The sequence below is a fragment of the Mobula hypostoma genome, chromosome 1 (genome assembly GCF_963921235.1).
Source record: "Mobula hypostoma chromosome 1, sMobHyp1.1, whole genome shotgun sequence".
NCBI lineage: Eukaryota > Metazoa > Chordata > Chondrichthyes > Myliobatiformes > Myliobatidae > Mobula > Mobula hypostoma.
Genome location: NC_086097.1, coordinates 248,267,089 through 248,286,837, shown reverse-complemented (window position 1 = coordinate 248,286,837; position 19,749 = coordinate 248,267,089). Strand labels below are relative to the sequence as shown.

General features: G+C 44.1%; 1 protein-coding gene across 3 annotated transcripts in view; it reads right to left on the bottom strand.

Moving 5' to 3' along the window:
* Window positions 1-19,749, bottom strand: part of amph (amphiphysin) — a 258,121-nt gene that overhangs the window by 164,004 nt on the left and 74,368 nt on the right. For all 3 annotated transcript variants that reach the window (XM_063066808.1, XM_063066827.1, XM_063066817.1), the window contains exons 2-4: window positions 17,041-17,121; window positions 9,259-9,313; window positions 6,279-6,373 (exon numbers count right to left, since the gene is read on the bottom strand). In XM_063066808.1, the coding sequence (XP_062922878.1) occupies window positions 6,279-6,373; window positions 9,259-9,313; window positions 17,041-17,121 (231 nt within the window). The remainder of the gene's footprint in view (window positions 1-6,278; window positions 6,374-9,258; window positions 9,314-17,040; window positions 17,122-19,749) is intronic.

Here is a 19,749-nt window from a genome sequence, read left to right as displayed (position 1 = left end):
ATGATGAGGTAGTAGTCACAGATTCATAGTCTGTTCAGCAATCTGATGGAGAAGAAGCTATTCCGAAAATGTTGAGTGTGGGTCGTCAGGCTCCTGTTCCCCTCCCTGACAGCAATGAGAAGGTGACATGTGCTGGGTGGTGGAACTCAGGAAGATAAGAACTAACTTAGAGACAAGTGGCTAAGTAAATGATACCCATTGCCAGAAAACAACAAATTCCTCTCAAAGCTAATCAATAAGCTCCAAGATCTTGGCCACAATACCTCCTTTTGCAATTGGATCCTCGATTTCCTCATTCACACACCCTAATCAGGTTGCATTGGCAACAACATGTCCTTCATGGCCGCCATTGGCACAGGTTCCCCACAGGCTATGTGCTTAGTCCCCTGCTCAACTCGCTTCACACGTTTGACTGTGTGGCTAAGTACAGCTTCAACATCATACAGAAGTTCACTGATGACAGCGCTGTTCTTGGCCGAACCAAAGGTAGTGACGGATCAGCATGTAGGAGGGAGATTGGAAATCTGGCCGAGTGGTGCAATAACAAAACTCTCTTACCCAGTGTCTTCAAGACCAAGGAGCTGATTATTGATTTTTGAACTTTGAACTTTAGGTCAGTGATAATAAACTTGACTCTGATTCTCACATGTACGGAAGTATAGGGAGAAGCTGTGTCATGCATATTGTTCACACAGATACACAAACAGTGTATGCATAAAAATTGTGGTAATTAATCTTAACACAGGAAGGCATCAGCAGCTGGCTGTTATTAATTTACAGTTGCTTTAACACACGGAATGACGGGGATACAGGCTGGACATTTGGGTCTGTATGACAGGACAACATTACACCCCCATTTGCCAGCATAAGAGTAAGGAATGGTGATCTCTAGGACTTCACATCCTGAACTTTCTTCCCAAAACACAAAGACAGAGACAATAGGTGAAATCTGTGACTCTTTCCTTTCCTTGCTGGCTACGTAACCTCAGTACTCAATGAGCAGGGATAACCCCTACTTGCCCTTCAGCTTCTGAAGAACACCATTCACTGGTACCTCACCATCCTCAAGCCTTAAGAGCAACATCAAAGTCTTAACAACAGCTTCTTCACCTCTACCATCAAGTTTTCAAACGGTCCATGAACCTGTGAACACTACTTTGCTATTCACCTGTTTCACTACTTACTATTTTTGTAGGTTGTAGTAATTCTTGTGTCTTGCACTGTACTGCTGTCCCAAAAGCAGTAAGTTTCAGAACATATATCAGTAATAATGAGCCTGATTGTGATGCTATCTTCCCAAAGTCAACCAAATTTAGACAATAATTCTGATACCATCTTCCAAGGACCACCAAATGTGGACAATAATTCGGGTGCTTCCTTCCTAGGGATCACCAAAATCGGACAATATTTCTGATGCTATCTACTGAAGAATTACTGACTTTTGGAAACCAATACTGATAAAATATTCCAAAGGACCACCAAAGGATCTCAGGAGGAGGAGAAGATGGTGGCGCGACGGCAGCGCGCGCAGCCTCTCCGGTGATGAATATCTGTCAAGTAGGGGACCGTGCACAATCCTGATTGGATGGAGACGGATGTGAGAGTATGGAGGAACATCTGGAAAACTTCTGAAATGCTCGCTTTGCTGTCACTGCTACTGTGTGGTAACCGGAATCTCTGGAGCGGAAGGCCCCGAAATTCTCGGCTTTGCTTGTTTCAGCGGCCAGGGAGAGGTCGAAGGCACTCGGCAAAATCTAAAAAAAATAAATCTAAAATTTAAACAATAATTCTGATGCTATCTTCCCAAAGGTCAGAAACATTTGACAATAGGTCTGATGCCTATTTTATGGTGGTGAGAGTGTTGGTCCCAAAGACCAACAACTGTAGACAATAATTCTAACGCTATCTTTCCAAGCACTAACAAATAGGGACAATAAGCCTGATGCTATTGTCCCAAGGACAGCAACATTCGTACAATAATTCTGATACTATCTTCCCAAGGATCACCAACATTGGACAATAATACTGATGTTTCCAGTCCCAAGGACTAACATAGGTGTGGGCACGTGGCCAAGTGGTTAAGGCACTGGACTAGCGACCTGAAGGTCGTGAGTTCGAGCTCCAGCCGAGGGAACATGTTGTGTCCTTGAGCAAGGCACTTAATCACACATTGCTCTGCAACGACAAGCTGTATGGATCCTAATGCCCTTCCCTTGAAAACATTGGTGTCGTGGAGAGAGGAGACTTGCAGCTTGGGCAACTGCTGGTCTTCCACACAACCTTGCCCAGGCCTGCGCCCTGGAGAGTGAAGACTTTCCAGGTGCAGATCCATGGTCTTGCAAGACGAACGGATGCCTTTAAGGACTAACAACTTTGGACAATAATACTGATGTTGTCTGCCCAAGGACCACTGAATTTTGGACAATAATTCTGATGCTATCTTCCTAAGGAAACCTAACTTCCAACAATAATTCTGATGCTTCTTTCTCAAACACCACTGTCTTATAGAAACATAGAAACATAGAAAATAGGTGCAGGAGTAGGCCATTCGGCTCTTCGAGCCTGCATCGCCATTTATTATGATCATGGCTGATCATCCAACTCAGAACCCCGCCCCAGCCTTCCCTCCATAACCCCTGACCCCCGTAGCCACAAGGGCCATATCTAACTCCCTCTTAAATATAGCCAATAAACTGGCCTCAACTGTTTCCTGTGGCAGAGAATTCCACAGATTCACCACTCTCTGTGTGAAGAAGTTTTTCCTAATCTCGGTCCTAAAAGGCTTCCCCTCTATCCTCAAACTGTGACCCCTCATTCTGGACTTCCCCAACATCGGGAACAATCTTCCTGCATCTAGCCTGTCCAATCCTTTTAGGATCTTATATGTTTCAATCAGATCCCCCCTCAATCTTCTAAATTCCAACGAGTACAAGCCCAATTCATCCAGTCTTTCTTCATATGAAAGTCCCGCCATCCCAGGAATCAATCTGGTGAACCTTCTTTGTACTCCCTCTATGGCAAAGATGTCTTTCCTCAGATTAGGGGACCAAAACTGCACACAATACTCCAGGTGTGGTCTCACCAAGGCCTTGTACAACTGCAGTAGCACGTCCCTGCTCCTGTACTCGAATCCTCTCGCTATAAATGCCAGCATACCATTCGCCTTTTTCACCACCTGCTGTACCTGCATGCCCACTTTCAATGACTGGTGTATAATGACACCCAGGTCTCGTTGCACCTCCCCTTTTCCTAATTGGCCACCATTCAGATAATAATCTGTTTTCCTATTTTTGCCACCAAAGTGGATAACTTCACAATTATCCACATTAAATTGCATCTGCCATGAATTTGCCCACTCACCCAACCTATCCAAGTCACCCTGCATCCTCTTAGCATCCTCCTCACTGCTAACACTGCCACCCAGCTTCGTGTCATCCGCAAACTTGGAGATGCTGCATTTAATTCCCTCATCCAAGTCATTAATATATATTGTAAACAACTGGGGTCCCAGCACTGAGCCTTGCAGTACCCCACTAGTCACCGCCTGCCATTCTGAAAAGGTCCCGTTTATTCCCACTCTTTGCTTCCTGTCTGCTAACCAATTCTCCACCCACACCAATACCTTACCCCCAATACCGTGTGCTTTAATTTTGCACACTAATCTCCTGTGTGGGACCTTGTCAAAAGCCTTTTGAAAATCCAAATATACCACATCCACTGGTTCTCCCCTATCCACTCTACTAGTTACATCCTCAAAAAATTCTATGAGATTCGTCAGACATGATTTTCCTTTCACAAATCCATGCTGACTTTGTCCGATCATTTCACCACTTTCCAAATGTGCTGTTATCACATCCTTGATGACTGACTCCAGCAGTTTCCCCACCACCGACGTTAGGCTAACATAGTTCTGATGTTAACCTCCCAAAGACCATCAGCATTGGACAATAATTCTGACGCTGCCATTCCAAACACCACTAACCTCCGTACAATAACTCTTGCCATGTCAGCAATGTTCGACATATAGTGTGCTGAAAACTCAGGATTAAGACCACTCTTCCACTGTAACGCTTTGTTAATCGGCTCGTACCCAATTGCATCGTGAGCTTCAGCATGCAGCCGCCCATAATGAATGTGAGGGGGAAGTGAAAACATGAGGGGGAGCTCACTCACTCAGAGGGTGGTGAGAGTGTGGACCAAGCTGCCACCGGGAGTGGTTCAATTGCAAAATTTAAGGGAAACTTCAGTCGGAGTTGGGAGTGGTATGGTGGGCTATGGTCCGGGTGCAGATTAATAGATCTGCAGGGACTAGATGGGCCAAGGGGCCTGTTCCTGTGCTGTTGTGTTCTATAACAGCAGTCCCCAACCACCGGGCCGCAAAGCATGTGCTACTGGGCCGGGAGGAAATGATATGAGTCAGCTGCACCTTTCCTCATTCCCTGTCACGCACTGTTGAACTTGAACATAGGGTTGTCAACTGTCCCGTATTAGCCGGGACATCCCGTATACTGGGCTAAATTGGTTTGTCCCGTATTTCCCTGCCAAGGTAGAGCATTCCTATGAAACCTTTCATGCCGAAATGGAGTAAAGCAAAGAAGCAATTACCATTTATTTATATGGGGAAAATTTGTGAGCGTTCCCAGATCCAAAAAATAACCATACCAAATAACACCTAAAACCAAAAATAAATAACACTAACATATAGTAAAAGCAGGAATGATATGATAAATACACAGCCTATATAAAGTAGAAATAATGTATGTACAGAGTAGTCGGGAAGATGAAGGCAAAGCCGATTAGTGGGTAGAAAAATCGGCAGGTACGTGTATGCGCACACAGGTGCCCGCACAAGGCTTCATGGTCATGGTAGTCTTTCCTGGGGTAAAGTGTCCTGGGATTTGACTGCTACTTTTGTCCCTTATTTGGGAGTGAGAAAGTTGGCAACCCTAACTGTAGAAGACATGTTGAGGTGAGTTTAACCCTACTTGAACACCACCAGCTCCCCAACCTCGGGTCGGCCGGTCTGCAAGAATATTGTCAATATTAAACCGGTCCGCGGTGCAAAGAAGGTTGGGGACTACCGTTCTATAACACCCTGGAAAAGAGTTCACATGTTTCAGAGCCTTGTGGAGAACGGTGATTATTGGAGGATGGTATTGAGCTGACAGAGGACAGGTTGCTGGAGGACCTTGGTCTCATTATGTGTAAGGATCGCTCTCTCAGTGCGGCAGTGAGTGAAATGATGAATCTCCGCAGTATGTCTTTCAGCAGGCGCAAATGGAAGCAGCTCATCACTGAGCTCTGGATGACCTTGGCTCTGTAGTGTACTTGCCAAAGGTTGAACAGTTTCCTACCCGCATGAAAGATTATTTCCATTGCCTCAGGGAGGTTGGCTAGAGGTGAGGTTCGGCAGTGAGATGAGAAAAATACTTGCATGTTTGTAGCATTCTCTCAGATCATAGAGTCATAGAGAACTGCAGAACAAAAACAGGCCCTTCGGCCCATCTAGTCTGTACTAAACCATCATTATACCTTGTCCCATCAACCTGCACGTGGACCATAGTCCTCCACACCCCTTCCCCACCCCCCCACCATGTACTTCCCCAAATTTCTCTGAAATGTTGCAATCGAACCGCTGGCAGCTTGGTCCACACCCTCACCGCTCTCTGAGTGAAGAATCTCCCCCTCATGTTCCCCTGAAACATTTCACCTTTCACCCATAACCTATGACCTCTAGTAGCCTCACCCAACCTCAGCAGAAAAAGCCTGCTCACACTTACCCTATCTCTACCCCTCATAATTCAGTCAAGTCTCCTCTCGTTCTCCTACGTTCCAGGAAATAAAGGTCAAAGTGTCTCAAACCAACTTGGGTAGTGAGTGTTCAGCGAGAGCTGTTATTTGATCAAATTCCTTACCACAAACCATGCCTAGCCAACGTTGTGTATAAAAACCCATTGTGAGGTGAACCGTATCAGATCAATCGAGGGGGATGTGGCAGTGCCCTTGCAGCTGATTGATTGCCCGGAGAATTGATCGGGCTTACAGGTGGAATGCAATCTTTTTTTGCGAGGGCTTTCGAGTGCACTCTCCCGTCTCAGCCGGCTCCTGCACTATAAGTTGTCCAGTGTGTACTGTGTCTAACGTGACTCAGTAAAAACACATAATCACACTGCTCCATTGTTGCTCTTCCTCCGCGTATACGTGACAACGCGAAGAAGCAAAAGTAACGTGCTTTTAATGGAGAGACATTGGTTCATCCCAGCTGGGCTTAGCCTTACCTGGCCTAAGGTTTTAATATCATCCCGACCATACCACTCAGGCTCATAAACATCATGCAGTGACTCTGTCAGCTTTGTAGAAGCTTCCTGCATTCCTGTGGAAAACAAGCAGTTCAGCATATTTACCCAGCGTTCCGAAGAAGTTAAAACAAAACACAGAAAATGGTTAAAATAAAATCAGGGTTTAACAAACAGAAGGAATCAGAATAGAATTAGGTTTAATAACACTAGCATATGTGATGAAATTTTTTGTTCAGTGGCAGCAGTACATTGTAATACATAGCAATAAAAAGCCTGTAGCTTACAGTAAGTTCGTTCATTCTGTGCTGTGTCATTTGATGTGGGCAATCATGACCATGATTGTTCTTGGTAGATGTTTCTACATAAGTGGTTTGCCATCATCTTCTTCTGGGCAGTGTCTTTACAAGACCGGTGACCCCAGCCATTATCAATACCCTTCAGAGATTGTCTGCCCGGTGTCAGCGGTCACATAACCAGGACTTATGATCTGCACCGGCTGCTCGTACGACCATCCACCACCTGCTCCCATGGCTTCATGTGACTTTGTTCGGGGGGTGGGGAGGTGCTAGGCAGGTGCTACACCTTGCCCAAGGGTGACCTGCAGGCCAACGGAGGTAAGGAGCACCTTACACCTCCTTTGGTGGAGACAGATCTCCATCCAGCCCACCCAAAAGAAGTATATATATATATTTTAGAAAGTTAAATTAAATAATTTAGTGCAAAACCATAAAAAAGTAGTGTTCATGGGTTCAATGTCCATTCAGGAATTGGATGGCAGAGGGGAAGAAGCTGTTCCTGAATCGCTGAGTGTGTGTCTTCAGACTCCTGTACCTCCTCCCTGATGGTAACAATGAGAAGAGGGTAGAGCCTGGGTGATGGGGGTCAGTTAGCCTGACTTCAGTGGTTGGGAAGATGCTGGCGTACATTATTAAGGGTACTTGGAGGCACATGATAAAATAGGCCGAAGTCAGCATTGTTTCCTTAAGGGGAAATCTTGCCTGACAAATCTGTTGGGCTCCTTTGAAAAAATAACAGACAGGATAGGCGATGGAGAGTTGATGTATTTTGTTTACTTGTACAAGCTGTTGCACATGAGACTGCTAACCAAGATAAGAGTCCATGATATTATTGGAAAGATACTAGCATGGACAGAAGATTGGCTTACTAGTAGGAGGAAAAGAGTGGGAATAAAGGGAGCCTTTTCTGGTTGGCTACCGGTGACTAGGGGTGTTCTAGAGGGGTCTGTGTTGGAACCACTTTTTATGCTATATGTCAATGATTAGATGATGAAATTGATGGCTTTGAGGTCATGTTTGTGGATGATGTGAAGATAGGTAGAGGGCAGGTTGTGTTGAGGAAGCAATGTAGATTTTCTGGTTCCATTGCTTTGGAAAATCAATAACTCCGTCACATTCAGCTATCAGGATGCTTGAAGTTGTGTTGGATGGACCAAGTATTTCTTTTGATCCACCAATTACTGTCTTTTTAAAGATGATTTAACAACACTATCATTGGTGGGCATGTTACGTAACACAGTGAAAATATCCCCCAGTTGGGCAGTTCCACCTATTTGTATAAATTATAAACATGAGAGATTTTTCAAATGCTGGAAATTCAGAGCAACATACACAAAATGCTGGAGGAACTCAGCAGGTCAGGCAGCATCTATCGAAAGAATTGATGGTTTAGGCTGAGACCCTTTACAGGACTCATATAAATTGCTTATATTTTAACAGATGGGCTGATTACAGGAAAAGGACATTCTCATTAATTATATCTGTTCTGAGAAAAGAATATTCAGTGTCCTAAACATTAATCAGTTAACAGATCTAAATAATCATTTATTCGCCCTTTAGAATATCAATACACCATAGTTAGAGAGGGTACTGGAGTGGAGAGGCATCTCTACCAAAGGAGGTGTAAGGCACCAGCCTGGGCAAGTGTAGCACCTCTTTAGCTCCTGATCAGGGTCACATGAAACCACAGGAGCAAGTGGTGGATGGTTGTGAGAGGAGCCAGTGCATATCACAAGTCCTGGTTATGTGACCACTGACTGCAGGCAGACAATCTCTGAAGAGTATTGATAATGGCTGGAGTCACCTGTCTTGCGAAGACATTGCCCTGAAGAAGATTAGAACAAAATTTGCCAAGAACAATCATGATCATGGAAAGGCCATGATCACCTATGTCATGACATGGTACATAATGAACGAGTAGTTGGAGAGAAACAGTTTAGGGGTCTAATAATGCAGTTTTGGGGTAATTTACTGACCTGAACGGTTCACAAACAACATGATATTTCTCATCAGGAGGAAATCAATGTCCTAACTAGTGACATTAAGTTTTTGTTTTCTTGAAAACATCTTTAGTTCCTACAAAGTGCTAGTAACCTTAGCTGCCCCCAAAACCTGTACGGAGTTTGTACGTTCTCCCCATGACCACATGGGTTTTCTCAGAGTGCTCTGGTTGCCTCCCATGGTCCAAAGTCACTAGCCTTTGAGTACTATGGGCTATCAAAGTCACTAGTTGCTTGTAAATATGGGAATACTGCCTGCATTGTAAATATCAGTTTTGCATTGACTGGAGTAGCAGCACAACCTCATTGTCTTAAGCAATGACAATAAAGTTCTGGTCTGTTCCATTCTAGTAAGTTGTGGGTATACTATGTTGGCGCCAGAAGCCTGGCAACACTTGCAGGCTGACCAGCACAATCCTCACTGATTTAATTTGATGCCAATGACACATTTCACTATATGTTTTGATGTACGTGTGACAAATAAAGCTAACTATTCAAAGTCTTTATTTGTTTCAGGCAAGGGTTGGACTGATCTTGGAGTAGTTTAAAAGGTCACCATACATTGTGGGCCAAAGAGCCTGTAATGTGCTGTAAAGTTCTATGCTTAATGTTTCATGTATATCACACAAATCAAAATGAGAGAATATCAAATGATATGATAACCTTTCACTGCAGTTAGGTAGCCACGTAGTTCCCTCTGTAATCGACAGCCTTCAGCCTGGAAAAAAAGCAAAAGCAACATCTAAAAACCACAAATATATAATACAACAATATTATCCTCTCTTCGCTGTTGAAACATGGGGTTTGAGTGGAAAAATTCCCTCTCAGGTTCCCCTTAAACATTTCACCTTTCACCCTTAACCCATGACCTCTAGTTCTAGTTTCACCCAACCTCAGTGGAAAAAACCTGTGCATTTACCCTATTTACACCCCTCATAATTTTGCATACCTCAATCAAATCTCCCCTCATTCTCCTACAGTCCAGGCACAATCGTAATGTAATGGTTAGCATGGCACTATTACAGTGCCAGTGACCCAGGTTCAATTCCTGCTACTGTCCCTAAGGAGTTTCTACATTCTCCCGTGACTCTGTGGGTTTCCTCCCTCATTCCAAAGACATATAGGTTAGTAGGTTAATTGGTCACATGGGTGTAATTGGACGACATGTGCTCATTGGGTGGAAGGACCTGTCAGTAAGTAAATTTAAGACAAGGTTGGATAGATTTTTGCATAGTAGGGGAATTAAGGATTATGGAGAAAAGGCAGGTAGGTGGAGATGAGTCCATGGCCAGATCAGCCATGATCTTATTGAATAGCGGAGCAGGATCGATGGGCCAGATGGTTACTCCTGCTCCTATTTCTTATGTTCTTATGTTACTGTGCTGTATCTCGAAATAAAATAAATAAATAATACAAGCTGGTGCAGAGGGCAGGGCTTCAGGTTTCTGGATCATTGGGACCTCTTCTGGAGGAGGTATGACCTGTTCAAAAGTGATGGGTTGCACCTGAACCCGAGGGGGATCAATATTCTCATGGGCAGGTTTGTTAGAGCTGTTGGGGAGGGTTTAAACTAATTTGGCAGGAGGGTGAAAACCGGAGTGAATGCACTCAGGAAAGGACGGATGGTAAAAAAGTAAAGATAGCGTGCAGTCAGACTGTCAGGAAGGGCAGGCAGGTGATGGGACTTAGTTGCAGTCAACAGGGAATTCTGCAGATGCTGGAAGTTCAAGCAGCACACATCAAAGTTGCTGGTGAACGCAGCAGGCCAAGCAGCATCTCTAGGAAGAGGTGCAGTCGACGTTTCGGGCTGAGACCCTTCATCAGTCACCAGCAAATTTGATGTGTGTAGGGTGAGTATTAAATCATTAGGAATGCAGAATCAGAAAGGATAGCAAATACGGTACTCAAGGTGTATCTAAATGTGCGTAGTATAAGAAATAAGGTGGATGATCTTGTTGCAATATTACAGATTGCCAGGTAGGATGTTGTGGCCATCACTGAATCGTGGCTGAAGGATGGTTGTAGTTGGGAGCTGAATGTCCAAGGTTACACGTTATATTGGAGGGATGGGAAGGTAGGCAGAGAGGGTGGTGTGGCTCTACTGGTGAAGAATGGCATCAAATCAATAGAAACATGTGACATAGGATTGGAAGATGTTGAATCCTTGTGGGTTGAGTTAAGAAACTACAAGGGTAAAAGGATGTTGATGACAGTTATATACAGGCCTCCCAACAGTGGGCTGAGATGTGGACCACAGGTTACAACAAGAAATAGAAAAAGGGAGTCAAGAGGGCAATGTTATGGTTGTTTTGGGAGATTTTAACATGCAGGTCGATTGAAAATGGATCTCAAAAGAGTGAGTTTGTTGAATGCCTAAGAGATAGCTTTTTAGAGCAGTTTATCGTTGAGTCTACTAGTGGATCAGCTATACCGGATTGGGTGTTATGTAATGAACTGGAGGCAATTAGAGAGCTTAAGGTAAAAGAACCCTTAGGAACCAGTGATCACAATATGACTGAGTTCAACTTGAAATTTGATAGGGAGAAAGTAAAGTCTGACATAGCAGTATTTCAGTGGAGTAAAGGAAATTACCGTGGTATGAGAGAGGAGGTGGCCAAAGTAAATTGGAAGGAGCTGCTGGCAGAGATGACAGCAGAGCAGTAATGGGAAAAATGAGGAAGGTGCAGGACATGTGTATTCCAAAAATGAAGAAATACTCAAATGGTAAAATAGTACAACCGTGGCTGACAAGGGAAGTAAAACTATTGTAAAAACAAAAGAAAGGGCATACAACATAGCAAAAATTAGTGGGAAGATAGAGGATTGGGAAGTTTTTAAAAGCCTACAGAGAGCAATATAATTAGAAGGGAAAAGATGAAATATGAAAGCAAGCTAGCAAATAATATCAAAGTGGATAGTAAAAGTTTTTTCAGGGTATGTTAAAAATAGAAATGAGAGTGGATATAGGATCACTAGAAAATGAGGTAGGAGAAATAATAACGGTGGACAAGGAGATGGCTGATGAACCAAATGAGTATTTTGTGTCAGTCTTCACTGTGTAAGACACTAGTAGTATGTCTGATGTTGTAGAGTGTGAAGAGAATTGAGTGCAGTTACTATTACAAGGGAGAAGGTGCTCAAAAAATTGAAAGACCTAAAGGTACATAAGTCACCCGGACCAGTGGAACTGCATCCTAGGGCTCTGAAAGAGGTAGCATTAGAGATTCTGGTGGCATTAGAAATGATCTTTCAAAAGTCATTGGACTCTGGTATGGTGCCAGAGGTCTGGAAAATTGCAAATGTCACTCCATTCTATAAGAGAGGAGGAAGGCAGCAGAAAGGAAATTATAAACCAGTTAGCCTGACCTCAGTGGTTGGGAAGATGTTAGAGTCAATTGTTAAGGATGAGGTGATGGAGTACTTGGTGACACAGGACAAGATAGTACAAAGTCAGCATGGTTTCCTTCAGGGAAAATCTTGCTTGACAAACCTGTTGAAATTCTTTGAGGAGATTACAAGTAGGATAGATAAAAGGGATGCAGTGGATGTTATATATTTGAACATTCAAGAGGCCTTTAACAAGGTGCTACACATGAGGCTGCTTACCAAGTTAAGAGCCTATGGTATTACAGGAAAGTTACTAACATGTTTAGAGCATTGGCGGATTGGTAGGAGGCAGTGAGTGGGAATAAAAGGATCCTTTTCTGGTTGGCTGCCAGTGACTAGTGGTGTTCCGCAGGGGTTGGTGTTGGGACCACTTCTTTAATTGCTGTATATAAATGATTCAGATGATGGCTTTGTTGCCAAGTTTGCAGATGATGCGAAGATTGGTGGAGGGCATGTAATGTTGAGGAAATAAGTAGGATGCAGAAGGACTTAGACAGATTAGGAGAATGGGCAAGAAAGTAGCAAATGAAATATAATGTTGGAAAATGCATGGTCATGCACTTTGGTAATAGAAATCAATGAGTGGACTATTTTCTAAACAAGGAGAAAATCCAGGAATCTGAAATGCAGAGGGACTTGGGAGTCCTTGTGCAGAACAGCCTTAATGGTTAACTTGCAGGTTGAGTCAGTTTTGAGGAAGGCAAATGCCATGTTAACATTCATTTCAGGAGGTCTAGAATACAAGGGCAAGGATGTGATGCTGAGGCTTTATAAGGCTCTGGTGAGGCCTCACCTTGAGTATTGTGAACAGTTTTGGGCCTCTTTAAGGCAGAGATTGATAGGTTATTGATTGGACATTGCATCAAAGTTTACGGGGAGAGGTCCGGGAACTGGGGTTAAGGAAGAGATATTAAAAAAAGGATCAACCATGATTGAATGGCAGAGCAGACTCGATGGGCCAAATGACCTAATTCTGCTCCTGTGTTTTATGGTCTTATGATGTCTAAGCCTGTTCAACCCTTTCCTGTCACCTTTCAATCTTTCATCCTTGTAAATCTTCCCTGCACTCTTTCAATCTTATTGATATCTTTCCTGTAGGTAGGTGACCAGAACTGTACACAATGACAATAACATTCTGAGAGGCATTGGCAGAGTAATCAGCAAATACGGGAAGCCAGTGAGGAAACAAAATTGATGTGAAAGCATCGATCTTACTGACTGCTGGTGCATTCCTCTTCCTTTTTGAGCAAACATCTCCCTTCAACTAATGCCTAAGAAATACATCTATTTCTTTAGCGATACAGCATGGAGTAGGCCCTTGCAGTCCTTCGAACCACACCACCAGCAACCCCACAGCCTCAATTAACCCAAACCTAATCACGGGACAATTTACAATGACCAATTAACCTGCTCAGTACGTCTGTGGACTGGAGCACCTGGAGAAGACCCATGCATTCCATGGGGAGGAAACCAAGATGAGTCGGTAGCACCAACCAGCGAAGGTCTTACACTGTGAACGGTAGGGCACTGTGGAGTGCTGTAGGACAAGGGGATCTGGGAATACAGGTCCATAATTCCAGGTAGAGAGGGTTGTAAAGAAAGCTTTTGTCACATTAGCCTTCATAATTCAATGTATTTTGTCCAGAAGATGGAACATTATGTTGAAGTTGTATAAGGCTTTGGTAAGGCCTAAATTGGAGTATTGTGTGCAGATCTGGTCAATTACCTATAGGAAAAATGTAAATAACATTGAAAGCATATGGAGAAAATTTACAAGGATGTTGACAGGTCTGGAGGACCTAAGTTATCAGCAAAGATTGAATACACTAGGACTTTATTCCTTGGAATGTAGAAGAGTTAGGGATTTGATAGAGGTACACCAAATTATGAGGTGTAGAGATAGGGTGAATGCAAGCAGGCTTTTTCCACTGAGGTTGGGTGGGGCTACAAGTAGAGGTCATGGGTTAAGGGTGAAAGGTGAAAAGTCTAAGGGGAACACGGGGGAAATCTTCTTCATTCAGAGGGTGGGTGAGAGTGTGGAGTGAGATTCCAGAGCAAATGGTGCATGCGAGCTTGATTTCAATGTTTAAGAGAAGTTTGGATGGGTATATGGATGGTAGGGGCATGGAGGGTTATGGTCCCCGTGCAAATCGATGGATGTAGTTCAAATGGTTCAGCACGGATTAGATGGGCTGAAGGGCCTGTTTCTGTGCTGTACTTTTCTATGACTCTATGACATACAGAGACTCTTTACAGAACGTTTACAGACTCTCTATAGACTGATTAGCCTGAAGTCAGTGGTGGGAAAGATGCTGGAGTCAATTATAAAAGATGAAATCACGACACATCTGGATAGTAGTAACAGGATTGGTCCGAGTCAGCTTGGATTTACGAAGGGGAAATCGTGCTTGACTAATCTTCTGGAATTTTTTGAGGATGTAACTGTGAAAATGGACAAGGGAGAGCCAGTGGATGTAGTGTACCTGGACTTTCAGAAAGCCTTTGATAAAGTCCCACATAGGAGATCAGTGGGCAAAATTAGGGCACATGGTATTGGGGGCAGAGTACTGACATGGATTGAAAATTGGCTGGCTGACAGAAAATAAAGAGTAGCGATTAACGGGTCCCTTTCGGAATGGCAGGCGGTGACCAGTGGGGTACCGCAGGGTTCAGTGCTGGGACCACAGCTGTTTACAATACATATTAATGACTTAGATGAGGGAATTAAAAGTAACATTAGCAAATTTGCCGATGACACAAAGCTGGGAGGCAGTGTGAAATGTGAGGAGGATGTTGTAAGAATGCAGGGTGACTTGGACAGGCTGGGTGAGTGGGCAGATGCATGGCAGATGCAGTTTAATGTGGATAACTGTGAGGTTATCCACTTTGGTGGTAAGAACAGGAAGGCAGATTACTATCTAAATGGAGTCAAGTTAGGAAAAGGAGAAGCACAATGAGATCTAGGTGTTCTTGTACATCAGTCACTGAAAGCAAGCATGCAAGTACAGCAGGCAGTGAAGAAAGCTAATGGCATGCTGGCCTACATAACAAGGGGAATTGAGTATAAGAGCAAAGAGGTCCTTCTGCAGCTGTACAGGGCCCTGGTGAGACCACACCTGGAGTACTGTGTGCAGTTTTGGTCTCCAAATTTGAGGAAGGACATTCTTACTATTGAGGAAGTGCAGCGTAGGTTCACAAGGTTAATTCCCGGGATGGCGGGACTGTCATATATCGAAAGATTGGAGCAACTGGGCTTATATGCTCTGGAATTTAGAAGGCTGAGAGGGGATCTTATTGAAACATGTAAGATTATTAAGGGATTGGACACGCTGGAGGCAGGAAGCATGTTCCCGCTGATGGGTGAGTCCAGAAGCAGAGGCTACAGTTTAAGAATTAGGGGTAGGCCATTTAGAACGGAGCTGAGGAAAAACTTTTTCACCCAGAGAGTGGTGGATATATGGAATGCTCTGCCCCAGAAGGCTGTGGAGGCCAAGTCTCTGCATGCTTTCAAAAAAGAGATGGATAGAACTCTTAAAGATAGTGGAAACAAAGGTTATGGGGATAAGGCAGGAACTGGATACTGATAGCGAATGATCAGCCATGATCATGGTGAGTGGCGGTGCTGGCTCGAAGGGCCAAATGGCCTACTCCTGCACCTATTGTCTATAGAACAGCGCCGGAACGCTCTGAGTTGTAAAAGCGTAGCACTAACCGCTATGTTACCATGGCGCCCAGGTAGTGAAGGCCACTGAGTAGAGACATTGGGATGCTATGCTGTAGTTGTACGAGATGTTGGTGAGGATGGATTTGGAATATTCTGTTCAGTTTTTGTTACTCTGCTATGGGAAAGATACAATGAGTGTAGAGGAGATTTATGTTGTCAGGATTTTAGGGATTTCGTTAGGATTTTATTCCTTGGAGTGTGTAGAATACTGAAAGGTAACCATACAGAGACATATAAAATTAGGAGTGTTAATGCCTCCAAGAGGACCACAGACTTGTTGTTGGGTTTGGAGTTTTGCGTGTCTCACTGACCCAGAGGCTCTGTTGGCTGGAGTCAGGGCTTCATGCTTTGGCTCTGGGTAGGGTCACCCATGGCAAACAGGTCAAAGGGTAGAAGCCAGACTAAGAGGGGACTACTAGTCCTCCAAGTCAAGGGTTTCAGCTCAGGAGTAACAACCCCAACTGATCAAAAACTTATGCTGGAAACAGCAGTGAAGGTTCTTTCTAAGTGGCCAAGGACAGGCCAAGATGGAGGATCTTCACTGCTGCCCTGAGCACCAGTGGCGTAACAGATGATTAATAATAAAAATACACACAGTCCTTTTCTAGGGATGTGAGTCAATGACTTGATTTACAGGGAGAGGGGAATGATGTAATAGGAACCTCAGAAACGCACTGTGGTCGGCATCTGGAATGATCTGCCACTGCCTGTAAGGAGTTTGTATGTTCTCCCTGCGACCATTTGGGTTTCCTTGGGGTGCACTAGTCTACTCCCACAATCAAAAGATGGGCAAGTACTAGTTCATACGGAATTGTAGGTTGTCTTGTGATTTGGTTACGATTAAATCGGGGGATTGTGGGTTGGTGCAGCTCGAAGGACCGGAAGGGACTACTCCATACTGTATCTCAATAAAATGGTTGCGGTAGATGCAATAACAACTTTTAAAAGACACTTGGACAACTACACGGATAGGAAAGGATTAGTGCAGGGTTTCCCAACTTTTTTATGCCATGGACCCCTACCATTAACTGAGGGGTTGGTGGATCCCAGGTTGGGAACGCCTAGTTTAGAGGGATATGGGCCAAGTGCAGATAAATGGGACTAGCTTAGATGGCCTTCTGTGTCAGCATAGATGGGTTGGGACAAAGGGCCTATTCCCATGTTGTGTAACTCTCTGACTGTGTGACTTACAGACCAATCACTTAATTGTAGGAATGTGCTTAGTACTGTATGAGGGCCTAATTTCACTTGAAAGATGGTTCTTGCGTTGCAAAGTGATTTAGTGAATCCAAGTGGTGGAAGGAGTTCACTATGAAAGCAAGATCTTTACTTACCTCCTGCTTTTTGAAGTTTTGTACAAATCCTTCAAACTGCTCATCTCTTGTTTCATCTGCTTTGCCGAGCTTCTGCAGCACCTATGAATTAAGGAAACACTTCTCAGGTCAGTTCACATCAGAGCATTTCCCAAAATGTTGGAGCTAAGAATTCACTGAAAGTGATGCTTGAATATTTTGTTATAGAACAGTACAGCACGGTCCAGCCCCTTTGATTCATGGTGTTGTGAACATCTTAACCTACTCTAAGAGCAACCTCCTACATAACCCTCCATTGTTCCATTAACCATCCCTGTGACTAAGAGTTTCTTAAGTGCCACAAATGTAAGTTCAAAGTACATGTTTAACAAAATATGTATAAATTATATAGTCTTGAGATTCATCTCTTTACAGGCAGCCACAAAACAAGAAACTTGAAAGAGCCCATTAGAAAAAGACCAATAGACACCCAGTGCACAGAGAGAGCAAAGGAGCACAAATCGTGCAGTCAATAAAAGCAAGCAAAGAGCATGCAAGAACAAAAGTGAGTCCGCAGACCTGAAGCCCAGAGCGGCCGGGACAGGCCCACAGCCTCAGCTCGTCACACAGCAGAGCACATTGTGGAGCCCGCAGACATGAAAGATAGAAACAGAGAAAACCTACAGCACAATAAAGGCCCTTTGGCCCACAAAGTTGTGCCGAACATGTCCCTACCTTAAAAATAACTAGGCTTACCCATAGCCCTCTATTTTACTAAGTTCCATGTACCTATCCAAAAGTCTCTTAAAAGACCCGATCATATCGACCTCCACCACCATTGCCGGCAGCCCATTCCATGCACTCACCACTCTATGAATGAAAAAACTTACCCCTGACATCTCCTCTGTACTTACTCCCCAGCACCTTAAACCTGTGTCCTCTTGTGGCAACCATTTCAGCCCTGGGAAAAAGCCTCTGACTATCCACACAATCAATGCCTCTCATTATCTTGTACACCTCTATCAGGTCACTTCTCATCCTCCGTCGCTCCAAGGAGAAAAGGCCAAGTTCACTCAACCTATTCTCATAAGACATGTTCCCCAATCCAGGCAACATCCTTGTAAATCTCCTCTGCACCCTTTCTATGGCTTCCACATCCTTCCTGTAGTGAGGTGACCAGAACTGAGCACAGTACTCCAAGTGGGGTCTGACCAGGGTCCTATACAGCTGCAACATTACCTCTCGGCTCCTAAATTCAATTCCATGATTGATGAAGGGCTATACACCGTACGCCTTCTTAACCACAGAGTCAACCTGCGCAGCTGCTTTGAGCGTCCTATGGACTCGGACCCTAAGATCCCTCTGATCCTCCACAATGCCAAGAGTCTTACCATTAATGCTATATTCTGCCATCATATTTGACCTACCAAAATGAACCACTTCACACTTATCTTGGTTGAATGCCATCTGCCACTTCTTAGCCCAGTTTTGCATCCTATCAATGTCCTGCTGTAACCTCTGATAGCCCTCCACACTATCCTCAACACCCCCAACCTTTGTGTCATCAGCACATTTACAAACCCATCCCTCCACTTCCTCATCCAGGTCATTTATAAAAATCACAAAGAGTAGGGGTCCCAGAACAGATCCCCGAGGCACACCACTAGTCACCGACCTCCATGCAGAATATGACCCGTCTACATCCACTCTTTGCCTTCTGTGGGCAAGCCAGTTCTGGATCCACAAAGCAATGTCCCCTTGGATCCCATGCCTCCTTACTTTCTCAATAAGCCTTGCATGGGGTACCTTATCAAATGCCTTGCTGAAATCCATATACACTACATCTACTGCTCTACCTTCATTAATGTGTTTAGTCACATCCTCAAAAAATTCAATCAGGCTCGTAAGGCACGACCTGCCCTTAACAAAGCCATGCTGACTACTCCTAATCATATTACGCCTCTCCAAATGTTCATAAATCCTGCCTCTCAGAATCTTCTCCAACTACTTACTAATCACTGAGTTAAGACTCACTGGTCTATAATTTCCTGGGCTATCTCTACTCCTTTTCTTGAATAAAGGAAAAACATCCGCAACCCTTCAATCCTCCGGAACTTGTCCTGTCCCCATTGATGAGGCAAAGATCATCGCCAGAGGCTCAGCAGTCTCCTTCCTCACCTCCCACAGTAGCTTGGGGTACATCTCATCCGGTCCCAGTGACTTATCCAATTTGATGCTTTCCAAAAGCTCCAGCACATCCTCTTTCTTAATATCTACATGCTCAAGCTTTTCAGTCTGCTGCGAGTCATCACTACAATCACCAAGATCCTTTTCCATAGTGAATGCTGAAGTAAAGTATTCATTAAATACCTCTGCTATTTCCTCCAGTTCCATACATACTTTCTCACTGTCACACTTGATTGGTCCTGTTCTCTCACATCTTATCCTCTTGCTTTTCACACACCTGTAGAATGCCTTAGGGTTTTCCTTAATCCTGCCCACCAAGGCCTTCTCATGGCCCCTTCTAGCTCTCCTAAATTCCTCTTAAGCTCCTTCCTATTAGCCTTATAATCTTCTAGATCTCCAACATTACCTAGCTCTTGGAACCTTTGGTAAGCTTTTCTTTTCTTCTTGACTAGATTTATTACAGCCTTTGTACACCACGGTTCCTGTACCCTACCATAATTTCCCTGTCTCATTGGAATACACCTATGTAGAACCCCACACAAATATCCCCTGAATATTTGCCAG